The sequence below is a fragment of the Pterocles gutturalis genome, unplaced genomic scaffold (assembly GCF_000699245.1).
Source record: "Pterocles gutturalis isolate BGI_N339 unplaced genomic scaffold, ASM69924v1 scaffold7146, whole genome shotgun sequence".
NCBI classification, from domain to species: Eukaryota; Metazoa; Chordata; class Aves; order Pterocliformes; family Pteroclidae; genus Pterocles; species Pterocles gutturalis.
Genome location: NW_010102905.1, coordinates 17,807 through 33,982, shown reverse-complemented (window position 1 = coordinate 33,982; position 16,176 = coordinate 17,807). Strand labels below are relative to the sequence as shown.

At 41.0% G+C, this 16,176-nt stretch overlaps 1 protein-coding gene across 1 annotated transcript; it reads left to right on the top strand.

The window, feature by feature from the left end:
* The first annotated feature begins 4,072 nt into the window (after window positions 1-4,072).
* Window positions 4,073-16,059, top strand: SLC6A4 (solute carrier family 6 (neurotransmitter transporter), member 4). Its single transcript, XM_010086473.1, has 13 exons — window positions 4,073-4,549; window positions 5,279-5,413; window positions 6,225-6,444; window positions 6,864-7,002; window positions 7,381-7,515; window positions 9,261-9,364; window positions 10,062-10,189; window positions 10,528-10,640; window positions 11,425-11,556; window positions 12,675-12,774; window positions 13,152-13,252; window positions 14,890-15,057; window positions 15,841-16,059. The coding sequence occupies exons 1-13, from the start codon at window positions 4,087-4,089 to the stop codon at window positions 15,913-15,915; spliced, it is 2,013 nt and encodes a 670-aa protein (XP_010084775.1). The 5' UTR covers window positions 4,073-4,086; the 3' UTR covers window positions 15,916-16,059.
* Window positions 16,060-16,176: the final 117 nt, after the last annotated feature.

The following is a 16,176-nucleotide window of genomic DNA, read 5'->3' as shown; positions in this document are numbered from 1 at the left end:
CAGGAATGCAGCTGGAACCCTGTGAGTGGTGCTCCTCCAGCAAGCACTGGTTTATAAAATTAGCACGTGAAAAAATGAACATAATTTTTATGAAGTGAAATATATGCAAATATATAAATTTTGCAGCTGTGCGAGTTAAAATGTATTTGCTCATTTGGAGACAAGCAGTGAGTTCTGTAGTCTCACACAGTGCGGCTGAACAAGCCTTGTGCTGAGGATTCAGGAAGTCTGTGCTGCCCCACCTCACATAAAGCATTCTCCAGGTGACTCGAGGCATTACGATTTGCCTTCCTTAAAGCTTCTGCTATTTGCTGCACCTCAACCTAATTGTTTAAATCACCTAGATACATTAAAAGTCAATTTTCTCCTTTAAAAAAAATACAGAGAAGAGGACTTTTTTTGTTTGTTTGTTTTTAAAGTGCTGGAAAGATTTGTTTTACTACATGGCAGAGCATTGAAAGAGAGGGGTTCCCCCACTGCCACGAGAGGTCACTGCATGCTTCGGGAAATGAACAAGGCATCCATCCATCCATCCATCAGTGGTGCAGCTCCCTGCTTGGGAAGGCACCGGACCCCAGGACAGGGATGCTCCTTGAGGATTGCTGTGATAGAGGCAAAGGAGCTGGTTTTGTGCATCCAGGGTCATCCAGGTCTTTTACCTCTGCAGTGCTGGTTCAAGCTTAGCTCTGTGTGGGAGTAACCAAAAATTATAATTTAATTAATATTTGGCTTACGTGAACTGCGTTGGTGGCTTCAGCCAAGCCCGTAGAAACACGTCTTCAATTATCCATCCGAGTGTTTTCAACAAACAAGCAGAGCAGGGAGTAGTGGTGGGGGACACCCTGCTGGTTACAGGGCGCTCCTCCGAGCAGAGTCCGTCCTCTTCAGTCACTCTCTGTGAAAGGAGGAGTGCCATTTACAGGGCTGGCAGCACGGCACCTTTCACCAGCTCCTGCTCAGCACAGCATTGTGGAGATGCGAACTGCCCTTTAGAATAACCTCTGTTCAAAGGAACTGGGGAGAGAAAAGGCGCAGGCGCTGGGGGCCTCTCAAAGCAGCAGTCACATCCACAAAAAAAAAAACCCCACAGATCAAAAGGAAATGAAGGCACAGCTATCTCTCTTTTTTTTTTCTTTTTTTTGCAACTAATTATGTTGGTGATAAGAAGCCAATGTGTATTTACGTAAGAGCAACCTTTGCAACAGCTCACACTGAAAATAGGTAATAAACTGCCATTTCTTGTGTCATTCACTATCGTCATTCTAACATCAGTAACTACTGAGAGGTCGGAGCACAGAGATGAAGTGGAGGCTGAAGTGGGCAAAACCCTTCCCTATTAGCATGATTTTCCCCTGGATATCTTCCCTGGTGGTCCTAGCATACTTCTCAACCGCCAGAGCTCTCGTTTTGCAGCTGTTTACACTGTTCGTAACAGTTACGATTCCTTCAGAGATTTTTTTTCTTGAATTGTAACAAGAGGGGGGAAAAAAGTACATTCTCCCACAAGTTTTTACAGCGTAATTAAATCTTCTGATTCTGTAACTGCTCTGTTTTCCTGTGCCAACTGTGCCGCTGTGAACACCACTGCAGAGCTGTCGAGCCCGTCACTCCAGAGATTTCCCAGGGTAGCTGACGAGCTGTAATTCTTTCAGGAAGGAATAATTCAAATTCCAGCTGAAACTCCTGAAAGTTCACACATCATTTTGGATATCTGAAGCTCAATTGCTGAAAATTCTACAAACATATTTCAAATAATGTGGCATTTCTTTCCTGTGGTCTGCAGAAGACCAGAAGGAGCTCAGATCTGGATAAGACAACTATGTTGATTGTCACAGATCCAGGAAATCAACAATACATTCAACGACCTCTCCTCAGTAAGGAAAGTGCCAAGTATCTATTGGCAGAACTAAAGTGGTTTACAAATACAGTGAGAGTCTGCCTCAGGTATGGAAAATCCAGTCTCAGGAGATCATACAGTTAAACCAACATCCTTTACTGCTTTCCCATTTATGTGCAAGAGGTGTAAAGTCCAGAAGGGCTCAGGTTACTCTTCCATATTCCTCCCTTGTATTGAACACGCTCTGTACAAGGGGAGGATTGTCTGTGGCCTTTCCTAGGATTTTTATGTTGCCACCAGTGATGGCAGGAGTGTTTTCATCTACATAAGCTCTCTTGGGATATTTGGAAGGTTTTGGACTCCAAAGACACTCAGGTTTTATAGTCTTGCAGGTAAAATGGAAACTCCTGTTCTTTGCCATAGCGTTTTTCTCTGAAGTTCTGAAGATGTTTCAGTCTTTGTGGATGATTAACTAATGGTAGCAAAGTACTGCTCTTGTAAGAATTCAGGATTATTGATACACTGCTTGCTGTATGATGAAAAGAACATTATCTGGGTAAAGACTGTAAGCCTGAAGAACTAGAGATTTATGAAAGTTATAAATACCTTCAAGTGACTTTTATCTTGAGAACAGCAGCTCAATAACTTTCCTTCGCCTTCTGCTTGCACTGATAAATGTTCAGGAAGAGGTTTAACAAACTGTCTTTGCACAAGGCTGAAAGCTGGGAAAAAACTGTGGTTTTAATAGCTCTGGCAATGAGCAAATATTATCCCCTCTCTGCTTTAGTTTTTCCAACAGTTAAAAGTGCAACAATGCTTATTCTTCTGCTAGGATGTGACTGGTGTTTACTACAGTAAAATGCTTTGAAAAGGAAAAATAGATATAATGATAATAATGTAATCTGTGGTGGCATCGTGTAGGTTGTGTAGCACTTTGCTGGCTATAAAGCAAGGTCAATACCCCAGGGAATCTACAGCACAGGGGATCAGCTCCTATTTCAAGATTTTGTTGGGTAAAGGCAGCTGGATGTTTACAAATGAGCAAATAGCAAAACATGACCCACAGAATCACAATTCTTTTTCTGTTCTTTTTGTTCTGAAGGAAAAGTTAATTGTTTTATACTTTTTTTTTTTTTTTTTTAGTTTTTATTTCGGGATGCTTTATTTCCCCTGGATAATGCTTCTAGCACATACGAAGAGGACAGGTAAAGCCAGGGATTCTCTCAGTGCCTGCTTTTTGCTGCTGGTGGACAGTAGCACAGGGGTACTGCCCACTCCCCCTCCTGGGGCTGGAACCACAGTGTTAGCAGTTGCAAACAGAATGAACGACGCCTTTATTTTCTCCAAGGACTTAAATAAAACTAGGGACAAGATTCGTCTGTTAGACCCATGTGTTAGTTCTTACCCAAAACAATCATGTTGAAGATTCCTCATCTTTTTTCGTTGTTATTAGTGTTGACTGAGCCTCAAAATTTAGTTGATGCAAACCCTCTGAGATTTAAATACCTTTCTAAACTCTTGTTTAAGCCTTCTAGATCTGCTCCTAGACATAGCAGACACTGTGGGATTTCTGAAGAAAGGTGGTAATGAAATGTAATTTGTATACTTGTTGCTATTTCATATTTGTTTAAGTAATTCTTTTCCCTTCATAGTGGGTGAATCTAGAAATTGCCAGTAGGAGTCACAGGATGAATTTATGAAAATGAAAATACAAGCCACACTAAACTCTGCCCTGCTTTGGCAATCTGGGAGCCCCACAACCTCCCTGGGTGTGAAACCAGTGTTCAGAGGGAGAACGTGGTACCAAAGGACAGCAGCAATGTGACTGCCTGGGGGTTGCCCAGCGATGCACAAAGGCCAGCAAATCTGCCCGAGAGGTTGTAAGCCAGGTACACCAACTTCGGCTGTAGGAGAGGATGATTGCTTCCTTCCTTTCTCTGTACAAAATCCTGAATGGATCACCTCCTAAATGATTTACATTGCGTGCTGTGATGATTAATTACTTCCAAAAGTATTTTAGTTACAGAATCTATCAGTTGTAACTTGAAAGTTACCAGCATCAGTAAGCCCTGTAATGGATTTTTAACCATTTTTCATTTCTTAGATGGTGTTTGTGCCTTCAATCTGATGGATTTAAATATGGCAGAAGAATTCTGAAAGTGCTGAGAGTAAAAACGTGAGGAGACAAGCCACAAGGGGACTCTGTGCTGCTGTCTGCCTGCAAGTGATCAGAACAAATCTTGGAAAAAATGGAAAAAAAGGCAACAAGCAATGAGACTGAGCCACTGACTTACAAGAAAGATGTCTCAGACTGTAACGAAGGAGATGATTGTAAAGAGAACAGACTTCTGCTCAGGAACCCTAAATCTGCCCTACGGCTAGTGGAGGATGGCAATAAAGTCCATCCCAGCCAGGGAGCAAAAGGGGAGGCAGCACAGATCTCCAATGGTTACTCAGGGGTTCAGAGCTCTGTCCCCTGCAACGGAATGGGAGAGGTGGAAGATGCCCAGTGCACTGCCCCCGCAGCCACAACCACCACTACAACCACCACTTCCACCACCTGCGGAGCAGAAGGCCAGCAGCAGCTGATGGAGCTAGAAGACAGAGAGACCTGGAGTAAAAAAATTGACTTTCTCCTGTCTGTCATTGGATATGCAGTGGATCTGGGAAACGTGTGGAGATTTCCTTACATATGCTATCAGAACGGAGGAGGTCAGTGCCTAGTTCTGCATGCTGCTCCTGAACACTGACCTGCCTTGCTTACAAATGGATGAGTTTAGTGGCTTATTTTAACAAATGGCTAAGGGGAAATTACTTACTTTGCAAACAGACTGCAAAACCTAAATACTGGGACAGGATAACTAGTCACATTAATATGAAAGAAAAACTATTTAGTAAGATCTAAAAAATCAGTGCAACTAGAAGTTGAGAGCTGGTTAGGTGCAGAAACACCTTCCAAGGGAAAAGACTCAATCCCTGTCCCAAGGAGTATTTTAAAATCAGATAAACCAACATGTCAAAACCAATCAGGAATACAGGCCTTAGACTCACTGACATATCAGCCAAAATATAAGTCTAATCAAGGAGATCTTGGAAAGGACTTGTTTCTCTGATGTAACAAAGGCATTTTACTGAAGAAATTAATTCTTTTATCTGTAGCCCATCTCACAATTGTATCCATTGCAGGCAGTACAGACTTGGTGACCCTATGTATACTTGCTACAGAAATGTGAGAAGCGTGGCCTAAGTGTTGTTTCTTATTCACGTTGCTGAGTAGTTACTCTTAGGAGAAATCCCCTGGTAATTCAGTGTGGCACACTGGCTAGGCAGGGGATATGCATTTTCCTTGTGGGATAAAAGGTACTGTTGTTTATGGAGTGCTGGTACTGTTGGAAGATAAGTCCTATGAAGAGTTATAATAATCTGCTTTCTTTCTTGCAGGAGCATTCCTCATTCCTTACACAATTATGGCCATCTTTGGAGGGATTCCTCTCTTCTATATGGAACTAGCACTAGGACAGTACCACAGGAATGGGTGTATTTCAATTTGGAGAAAAATATGTCCTATATTCAAAGGTAAAGAAGGGAAATGGAAATTACTAGGAACTTTCTGAATAACTGGAAGATTTTCTTATAAATGTGAGATTTCTGGGGGGAAAAAAAAAAAAGAAAATCACATAAAACAAAGTAAGGCTTGTTCTACACAAGATTTTTGGCTTTACAAAGAAAGCTTTCATAAAACTTTGTGTACACCTGCAGGGGTGTGTGTGTACTCTTGTATACATACATGACGTGCAACTCCCTCTCTGATTAGAGGCCAATTCACTTTCTCTGACCCAAGACTGAAAATATTAAAAAGAAAAAATTAACAATTTAAGGCAAAATTAAAGCCAGGAAAGAATAAAGATCTACTGTTTCTATTATAAAGATATTACAAAAAAATAATTCCCCATCTTCAGCCTGGTCTGTCAGTTGCTATCCCACCACAGAGTGTTTTAGAGCAGAAGCACCTGTATGCTCTATATGCTCGTTTACTCTTGTTCCCAGTGTTACACCTCTGGTCTTGTCTCTTTTATTTACTGAGAGTGCAAGGTGCCTATTTCTAAATTCTAGGAATTTAGGAACAGATGAAAAAAAAAAAAAAAACAAAAACCAAACCTATAGAAGCATGTTCTGTCTTGATTAAGGATGGTTTTTTTTGGAACTGGAGCATGAGTGTTTCCGAAGCCACTAGAAATTCCAGTGCTGTAAACACTTGAGAGGGTACGTGTACCTCCTGCAGAGCTGCTTTACTTTACTAATTGTACTAGATGTGATAACCAATTCCTTCCTTATTTTTGGTCTAAAACTTACACTCACTTCATGTAATTATTTCCTGCCTTACTAGGAATTGGCTTTGCCATCTGTATAATAGATCTTTACGTAGCCTCCTACTACAACACCATTATGGCTTGGGCCTTTTACTACCTCGTGTCCTCCTTCACGGCGGAGCTGCCATGGACCAGCTGCACAAATGCCTGGAACACAGGCAACTGCACTAACTACTTCAGCAAGGACAACGTCAGCTGGTCCCTGCACTCCATCTCTCCCGCAGAAGAATTTTATACGTAAGTGCATGTAAGTGAGGACAGTAATATCAGAGAGAATGGTGGGACATGTAGCAAGCTTTTATTTGGAGGGGGAGCAGGGCTGCTTATTAATGGTACCCTTTTCTGAACTATTCAAAGAACTAAATCCTTGTAGGTGTGTGTAAGCTTAGAGTACATGGGAGCATACTCTGTATTGTAGATTAGAGGTTCCCAAACATTGTCAGCTGTCATCATTTATCATTTCTCATCACTGGTGTACCATTAATATCAAGCTTTTAATTAAAAAAAAAAAAAATCCAAAACAGGAATCTGAAGGCTACTTATCAAAAGACTTGGGACTATTTGTAGTGCTCAGACCACAGTATGGGACTGTTCAAAGCATACCTAAGTCTTTATTAAAAAACCAATCTATACTGTGTTTTTCTTTCCTCTTTCAGCCGCCAAGTTCTACAGGTGCACAGGTCCAATGGGCTGGATGACCTGGGGGGCATTAGCTGGCAACTGACCCTCTGTTTGTTGTTAATCTTCACCATTGTATACTTCAGCATCTGGAAAGGGGTCAAAACATCTGGCAAGGTGAATGCAAAAGCAAGACAAATCAACTTGGTACAGTATAGTCTAGCAGCAGTTTAAAGGAGCCAGTTAACTTGATAGAATTGTCTCAGACTGTCTTCGTGACAGGGATTACAGGGTCACGTATTTGGGAAGTGCTTACTGCAGAGTGACTGCTGCTGTTATCCCAGTAATATGGAACAACAGAAAGTTAAGCCCCTGTTCTCTGGACAAGAACAACCCTGCCAAGAGAAAATGTGGGTATATATGTGCGAACTGATGGTTTACAGACCTTCTGAGAAGTTCACATTATACATGCTAAGAGTTATCATTTGTTTAACTCATTATCACCTGTTAACTTTCTACATATGGCAAATGCGATCTTTCTGTTTCCCCTCCCAGGTGGTGTGGGTGACTGCCACGTTCCCTTACATCATCCTCTTTATCCTGCTAGTGAGAGGTGCGACTCTGCCTGGTGCCTGGAGAGGTGTCCTCTACTACCTGAAACCTGACTGGCAGAAACTCCTGGCCACAGAGGTAAAAAACATTATAAAAGGAAGGAGATTCACTTTTAGCCTGTCAGCATGTGTATACTTCAATGTCTGCTTTCAGCACAGAGCATGGTTAAACAGATGTCTTAGCATGGACTTAAAAGTGACTGCATGCTCTTGTTTAAACAGTCATGTATTCTTTCCAGAAATTATAAAGACTTCTTAAAATTATTAAAGTCCACCATCAACTGAGCTTGAACTAATAGCAGGGCTCCCATACAGTGGCTGAATAGAATTAGGGGTATGATTAGAAAGAAAACAAGTGACCAAACAACTTTTTGCCAGGAAGACAGTGAAGAGGTTTACACTGAGCGAGAAGCTGCGATTGCTGCTACACTGCAACAAAATCCTTTACCTATGACAGTCACACTGAGCAAACTAAACTTACTAAGCCCTAACAACTGGTCTAGCCATAATTTTTTTGGCTGTGAGGGTATCACTACACACTTGGGCAGGCTTTTCCACAACCCAACAGTGTCCACAGTTGCCCATATTTAAACAGTGCAGGTTAGGAAGGAATAAATCCTGCATACACCACTGAGATTTGGAAAGAAAGGAGCAATGAGGACAAGGCTGAGCTAACCAACAAACCCCAGGCGCTCCAGTATCCGCTTCAGCTTTGAGCTCTGTGGATGACAAGCAGTCCATCAGGCTCAAGGCTGCACTTTACTGCCTATGAAAGTGTCTAGTGAGGTGGGTGATGGAAAAACCCCAAAGCAATAAATACTACAAACACAAAGATTAAAAATTCTAATGTTTGCAAGTCTGCTGCTGCCCAGCTGACATGGAGAGTTTTGAATTAAGAGGAAATGAAAAGACACCAGTCTCTGATAAAGCAGCATCTCCAATAAGGGACCACATCTTCTGAAAAAGCAATAAAGGGCATTGATATTGTATTGGATGTACCTGAAGTGAGGACAGCAGATTGCAATCTGTGTGCTGGACGATGACAGAGCTCTGTCTGGGGTTGATACAGGATGGCCTCACACGATGGCAGAGAATATTAGAAATGAGTTGTAATGAACTCCATGTTTCAATCAAAAGAGGATAAATGAATGAGGACTTTCACCTTCAGAAAGAGAACTGATTGCACTTCAGGAACACTACTCATTAAGGCTGTGGCCACTTTTCGAGTACAACAGGCTTTTAATAACAAGATCATCACACTTGCATCTGTCATGGCTACAACAAAGCTGAATTGAATCCTAAGGATTAGAACTGCATCCACACTGTCATGTATTTCCATTAAGTCCAGGAAAAATCTGGGCAGCGATCATCTGCTACTTAGCCTGGAGGACAGAGAGCCAAGCACAGGACTACTCCACAGCACACGGTTTGGAGGAAGATGGGCCAAGCCCATGGCAAAGTCCTGGGCAGAACACTCTCTATACCTAACAACAGTTGTGTTAAACTGATTACCGGCAAATCACTGTGAATTAATCTAAGATGCTGTCAGAAGTTAAATTGCCTTTGAGTACTTAAAATAGTGTAAAGAGATGCAATAAGCACAGCATAGGCACTGAAATGACAGTGGGTATTTACAGCTCTCACAGATCTACAATAAATATTCATATTTCAATGTGCTCTCTTAACAAAATGTTTGTTAGACCAGGACTAGAGTATAGGCAGGCTAGTGTAATATGCTTTTGTAGGACTACGTGGTATTCTGAATGTGCCAAACTCATTCAATCTGTTTCATGTCATTTTGTCTTGTTTTTCAATATTTTTCAGGTTTGGGTGGATGCAGCAGCTCAGATTTTTTTCTCCCTTGGTCCAGGTTTTGGGGTCCTACTGGCTTATGCCAGCTACAACAAATTCCATAACAACTGCTACCAGTGAGTTCTGCCTTATTCTATATGTAAAATTGAGTAAAAAAAGTAACTGTGGGTATATACAAAAAAAAAAAAGAACCAAACAGTGCTGGTGAAAGGCACTGAATTGTCAGGCTTGCGTACATACAAATCAGACAGAAGCATAACAGAACAGAAGTCCTTACTGAAAGAACCTGCAATCTGAAGCATTTCTTCTCTGTTGGCCTCCCCTGAAGAGAGATAATCTCTACCAGTTACAGCAAGGAGTCTAAGATGTAGAAACCTGCCACAACAAAACGGACTAAACTCCTGCCAAACAATCACATTATAATTGTTTGATCTCAGCAGTCAGGAAATGACTTTAGAGTCTTGAGCTGAAAGGTGATTTATAGTTGTTTCCTTGTTATCTTAAAAAATTCTATTTATAACTTGTAAAATAAAATTCTTAATTCTTTACTATTCCTACAGTAATTCATATTGTTTTAAAACACCAGTATACATCCAGCATTCAATCCCGTGTCAGACTCATGTTTGAAGTTGAAGAAGAAAAAGTAGTTGTGGGGTTTTTTTATGTCTTTCAAATTGGCTGCTTGTTCTTTTCCTTGTATTACCCTGGTTTTTGTAGGAGTCTATCCAGATCAGTAACTTACTCCGTCTGGTATTGAACTGTCCTTTCTAGCAGATGATGATTCCCTGATATGAGTTAGGTCTTCTGTTGCAGAGATGCTCTGGTTACCAGTACCGTGAACTGCGTGACTAGTTTTGTGTCAGGATTTGTCATTTTCACTGTGCTGGGATACATGGCTGAGATGAGGAATGAAGATGTATCAGAGGTTGCCAAAGATGCTGGTAAGCTAACTTTTTGTACACATCTCAAACTATTTCTAGAATAGAATATATTTGTATATTATCTTCTAGATTGAGAACAGCCCAAATTATGCAAAATATTTAGTATACAATTCAGGATACTGACTTACTTTATGATGAGGGCACTGTTATAAATATACACTACAGCTAAAAAATTATTCCATAAAAAGGGCAGATAGAAGTCCTATTGCATGCAGCTTCACACTGCAAAACAGCCTGGGGGGAGAAGTCTTCCCCTTGGAGACAACACGGTACAGTGACCCAGCCTGCGCTCCTCGCAGCAGTACTGCGCTAACCCTAATTCTCCGTTCTAATGTCAGGACCCAGCCTGCTCTTCATTACGTATGCTGAGGCCATTGCAAACATGCCTGCTTCCACCTTCTTCGCCATCATCTTTTTCCTGATGTTGCTCACCCTGGGATTAGACAGCACGGTGAGTAGGCAGCATGCGAGACAGTGGACCCCTCAGATATCTGGTGTACAGCCTAACCCCTGCAAACATCAGAAGAGACAGTGTCAATACAGTATTTGCAATCCTAAAGGGTTTAAAGCAGGATTAGCATCTCCATTTGTCTTTTGTAAGACAGCAACTATAACTCCAATTTTGACCTAAATAGGCCTAAATAAAATTAAATTGTCAGTGTCATACTGTGACAATTAGTAACAGACCTGGAAACACAACCGAAGCACTTGATTCATAAATGCCTGGTTGAATGCAGCCTTCCGGGCTCCTTCTCTTTTGTACTTCTAAACTTACAAAGTAATTATTAAATTCTGGAATTTTTTCACACTAATTGGATTTAAGAGCTGGGAACTGGAGGTTGCCTTCTCAATAACACTGAAAGGAGATGTTCTAAAACCTTGCCACGTGAGCCTGTTTGACAGACTGAGAATCATCTCCTTCTAGGAAGGCTAAACTCAGCTGATTTCACAACCTTGGTGCTGCTGAGCCACCCACCACCTCCCAGCATCCTGTTACTTGTAACATACAACTTCCTCTGGATGGCAGGCACTTCCTACATACACATGAAGACCAAACACCCACCTTAAAAACTTTTAAAGTTCTGAAGACAGACTCTAAACAACAGTCACACCAACTCTACAGGCAGAATAAAGCACCAGCGTTCAATGCTTTACCGCTCCTTCATGCACTGAAACATGCCCTAAAGCAGGTAAAACTGCCCTCTATTTTCCAGTGATTTCTCCATGCTTTTCAGTTTGCAGGACTAGAGGGAGTGATTACTGGAGTACTGGATGAATTCCCACACGTCTGGAGCAAACGCAGGGAATTGTTTGTCCTTGGTCTGACCATCGTTTGCTTTTTGGGGTCATTAGCAACCCTGACGTTTGTAAGTATTTTACCCCTTCCTCAGCTTCCTTACTGGCAGCTTCCTGCAAATGACATCTTGGAGAGGGCAGTATTTTTTGAAAAGCATTTCAAGAAATCAGATTAAATCTCCAGCTTTTCTTTATGCATTAGAAATCTGTAGTTAGAATCAATGTGAACAGTACTTCTCACTAGGAAATGTGTTGTAAAAATGATCCTATTGCAATTCAGCAAAACTTGAATGTGCCACATCATAAATGACACAGCTGTTGCTCCAACTGCTGAATCAGTAAGCAACCTTCCACAGTTTGTAATAGTTTACTTTTCTCAAAAGCTCCATGTTTAAAAAAAATGAATTGTTATTTTAATTTTCCCCATATTTGAAATCTATTTTGAAATGTAAAAAAAGAATGGTCAAAAAATTATCTGCTAGAAAAATGCTGTAATTGACTGTTCTGTTCTTAAAAAATTTCTAGCAATCAATTTCCTGCATTTTCCTCATCTAATCAGGACAGAAATCATGACCAGTCACGCCAAAAAGTCCCTGTCAGGCTTGTGGGATTTCATTTTCACAACATTTTGAATAATGAGTGTAATGATCATAAGGGACAAGGAATAAAATACTTGGCTTTCCTGTCACGTTACATTTCACTTGCTCATTTCTGTGCAACTTCTTTCTCATTTAAAGCATTTGCTGTAAAAGGAGACTTAGTTGCTCTCTGAGATGCAATGCTCTCTTCCTTCATGATTCTAGATCCCAAATGGGAAGAAAGCAAAGTAACTCCTTATTTATTTCCTCTTCAGTAACTGTGACTCACGTTGGAGACAGAAGATCCCATCACAGAAGGCAGGCAAAAAGCCACCCCATCAGCCCCCACCAAATCTCATTTTTCATTAAAATCCAGCTAGAACTGCCAGCAGATTAGTTTTAGCTTTTCTGCATGGCAGCCTCACCGGTGAAGTATGTTCACCGAGCAAGCAGATCAGCAGCACGCTCAAGGATGAGCCCCAAAGCGACAGAACTGACGGAATGACCCATCTGTGAATGCCGGGGGCAGATGGAGGCAATAACAAACAGCAGCGTGAGGGGATTTCCATCACTGGATCTTTGGTTCACTGATCATACCATCTCCTTTCTAGGGAGGCGCATACGTGGTAAAGCTATTTGAAGAATACGCCACTGGTCCAGCCGTCCTGACCGTGGTGTTTCTGGAAGCAGTTGCTGTGGCCTGGTTCTACGGTACGTCTACCGCCACGCTGACAAACACCACCAACCCAAACTCCTGCGCTGCGGCAGCGTAGCGTTTCCTCTGCTTCTGCAGACAAGATCACTGACGTCTCCAGAAAAAGTTTACAAAACCTTTTTACACACTCACTGATTACCAAATCCAAAAGAATTATTATTAATTATTCTCTGACTGAAGTACAGTGACATCGAGAAGTAAGAAGAGCTATAATTCAGAATAATTAAGGATTTGATGTAATTAAGAGTTACAGGAACACACCAGTCCTTCATGATGGATTCTGAATTTATTTGCTGTGCATACAAATGCTGTGCATCTGCTTATGAAAAACTTCTGTCTTCTGTTACCACTTTCCTCCCACTTGTCTCCACAGGCATCTCCCAGTTCTGCAACGATGTGAAGGAAATGCTGGGCTTTACCCCAGGCTGGTACTGGAGAGTGTGCTGGGTGGCAATTAGTCCCATCTTCCTCCTGGTGAGTTTTCTTTGCAGCTTTTTCTTTCCAGTACAAGAAAAATTACCATTGAACAATGCAGCTCTTTAGGCTTCCAAAAGCTTAATTATGAAATTTTCTTGTGAAGTTCTTTAGTAACAATTTTTGTTAAACTGAAAAGGCTCAAGTCCAATACAATGCTGCGAGGTTGTGTTACTAAATCCCTGTTCTACAGATTTTTGTAGATGAGTTAGATAAAGTAAGACTGGGTTCTGAGTAACTCCTTCCCCCTGCTGTTTCATAGAGTCAAAGAATCCGAGAATGGTTTGGGTTGGAAGGGACCTTAAAGATCGTCTAGTTCCAACCCCCCTGCCATGGACAGGTGGCTCAAAGCCTCATCCAACCTGGCTTCATATTTACCGCAGCAAAATGAAGCAATAAAAGATTACGATGAAACATAGTGTCTGGGGAGGAGAACCCAGATAGGTAAATACACTGCCTCAGCAACCGCTGACTGACAGCTTTAGAATATTCCACTTAAAATGTACAGCAGTTAATTGAATCTATAATTCAGAACTGGAAATACTGTCCCAATGTTTGAGTTGGCCGTATTATCGATAACATTTTAACATGAAGTGTTAATTTCCTGATCCAAAAATCAATCCTCACTATCTGTTATTGTTACTAGCCTTGGTGGGAGCAGAGCAGGTCAAGATGTAGTTTATGAAGCACAGAATGTAGATTTAAGACCTACAGAGTGAATTCAAAACACTTGCAATGATCAATGCATAATTAACAGATTTTCATTTTATTACCCCTAGAAAAAGAAGGGAAGAAAAGGCTATAAATCAAAGTGTGACACCACAAATAATTTATACTACTGTCCTCTCTGTGATCCGAACACAGTAAAATACACAGAGAGGAATACAGCTCTGGTGATGTGGTTACTAGGCAGAGCTGCTCCTGTTCTCTGTGGAAACTAATGTAAAATATGGAAATCCCAGAAGGCAGTTTGTTGTTGCTGTGTGGAAATTTTGCTGGTAATCCTGATCTTCTGATGATACTCTGGAAAAAATAGTCAGAGATCTTTCCAAAGATAGTCACAAATATTACTCCTGTAATATTCAAGTAAAAGTATTTGTTGTTTCACAATACATTTTCCAGTCACGAAGGACATGCACAGGAAAATGATCTAACAGCATTAATCAGGATGATGCCAGAATACTATATCCGAACTAGTATTAACATTTGTGAAAGCTACTGAAGAACTGAAATGCTGTGGAAAAACGGAATCAAGTTCTAGGGCTCAATACAAGGGTTAACTGGATGAAATTCTGCACACTGGCATCAATCACTGATTTTGTCCATGGATGGGCTATACCCTAAAGCGCCTGAGCTCTTTGAAACTTCCTGAAGGAAAGTCTGGATATCCAAAAGTGGTTTTGGGGGTTCTTTGATTTGGGGTTTGGTTTTTTTTGTTGTTGTTATTTGTTTGTTTCTAAATACATACTAGTCTCATTTAGGATTTTTTCAGTGTCAACATATGTTTAATCCTTCTTGAGTCGTACTCTTTTTTTTTTTTTTTTTTGTTCCATGCTATGCTGGGACACAAGACTTCCCTAAGTAAGTGTGAGCCATCCAAATACATGTAATTCATCTTTCCTCTTTTTCTTTTCCAGTTTGTCACTTGCAGCTTTCTGTCCAACCCTCCCGAGCTCCGGCTGTTTGATTATAGCTATCCCTACTGGACCACAGTCGTGGGTTATTGCATAGGAACCTCTTCTATCATCTGTATTCCCATCTACATGGTTTATCGGTTGATCATCACTCCCGGAACACTTAAGGAGGTATCCATGATGCTCTGTTGCTTCCGTTTGACTGTTAGGAAGGCACTGATTCCTAGAAATATTACATGTAGATTTTTCTAGGGGCTGATGGCCTGAGACTTGAGGATTATTGCTGTTCTGTTCCTAGCCAGCTGATAGCTAATTGTCTTCTGCCCACTCTGAGTGATTCACAAATCTCCCCAGCTCTTACTGAGGCTGCTGACATATTAATATAAAATATTAATATATAATATTAATTCAAGTTTGTTTGGTTTTTTTTAAATCTCTGGTGAACTGGAGGCTTTTCCTAGAAATCACACAATACACAGTATCATGTGAATGAGGCAGTGAAAGACTGGCTCCCTTGGGTGTATCTGTAAGAACAAGTTTCTTCTTCTTTCCTACACTTAGTAAGATTTCCCTGCCATAAATCTGTGGCAGCCTGTGGCGACATTTTTGGGATTTCTTGAAAGTTCATGTAAACACCAGTTCAGAAAGAATATGTTCTGTTGGCTCAGGGTATCCAGGTAAGCTGCGAAGTCCTAAAGCATTAATGAAACATCTGTCCAATTTTGATTCAAATTATATGTTACAAATAATTAAAAAACAATGCTGTGCACTTCTACAGCACCTCGTGTCTCCATAGTGCTGAGATAACAGAAGCCTGAAACATCCTTGTGTGGTTCAAGAGGTGTAACTCAAACCAGAGTCATATTTTTATTATAAATTTATTTCCAAATGTGTGTCATGTTATATATTATCTCTAAAATTAATCCATTTCTAATATTGATTTCTTTCCAACAGCGTATTCTGAAAAGCATTACTCCAGAAACAGCTACAGAAATTCCTTTTGGAGACATCCACATGAATGCAGTATAAGCTAACCCGTTTTCTGGGCAGAGAGAGAGGGAGCATATTATGTAGCTTTCCCCATACTCTACCCCTCAAAGAATTTTATTTCCAGCTGAGACAACAAGCGGAGGATTTTCTGTGGAGGTTGCGTCACTGACAACAGGCATTTGGAAACCTGATGCCTCCAGCACATTTATCCAAGCAATTCAATGAAATCTACTGTGCACTTCTAACCAGACTGAACTGACTGAGAACCGATTCACTCTGGAAACACAAGGACGTCCGTGT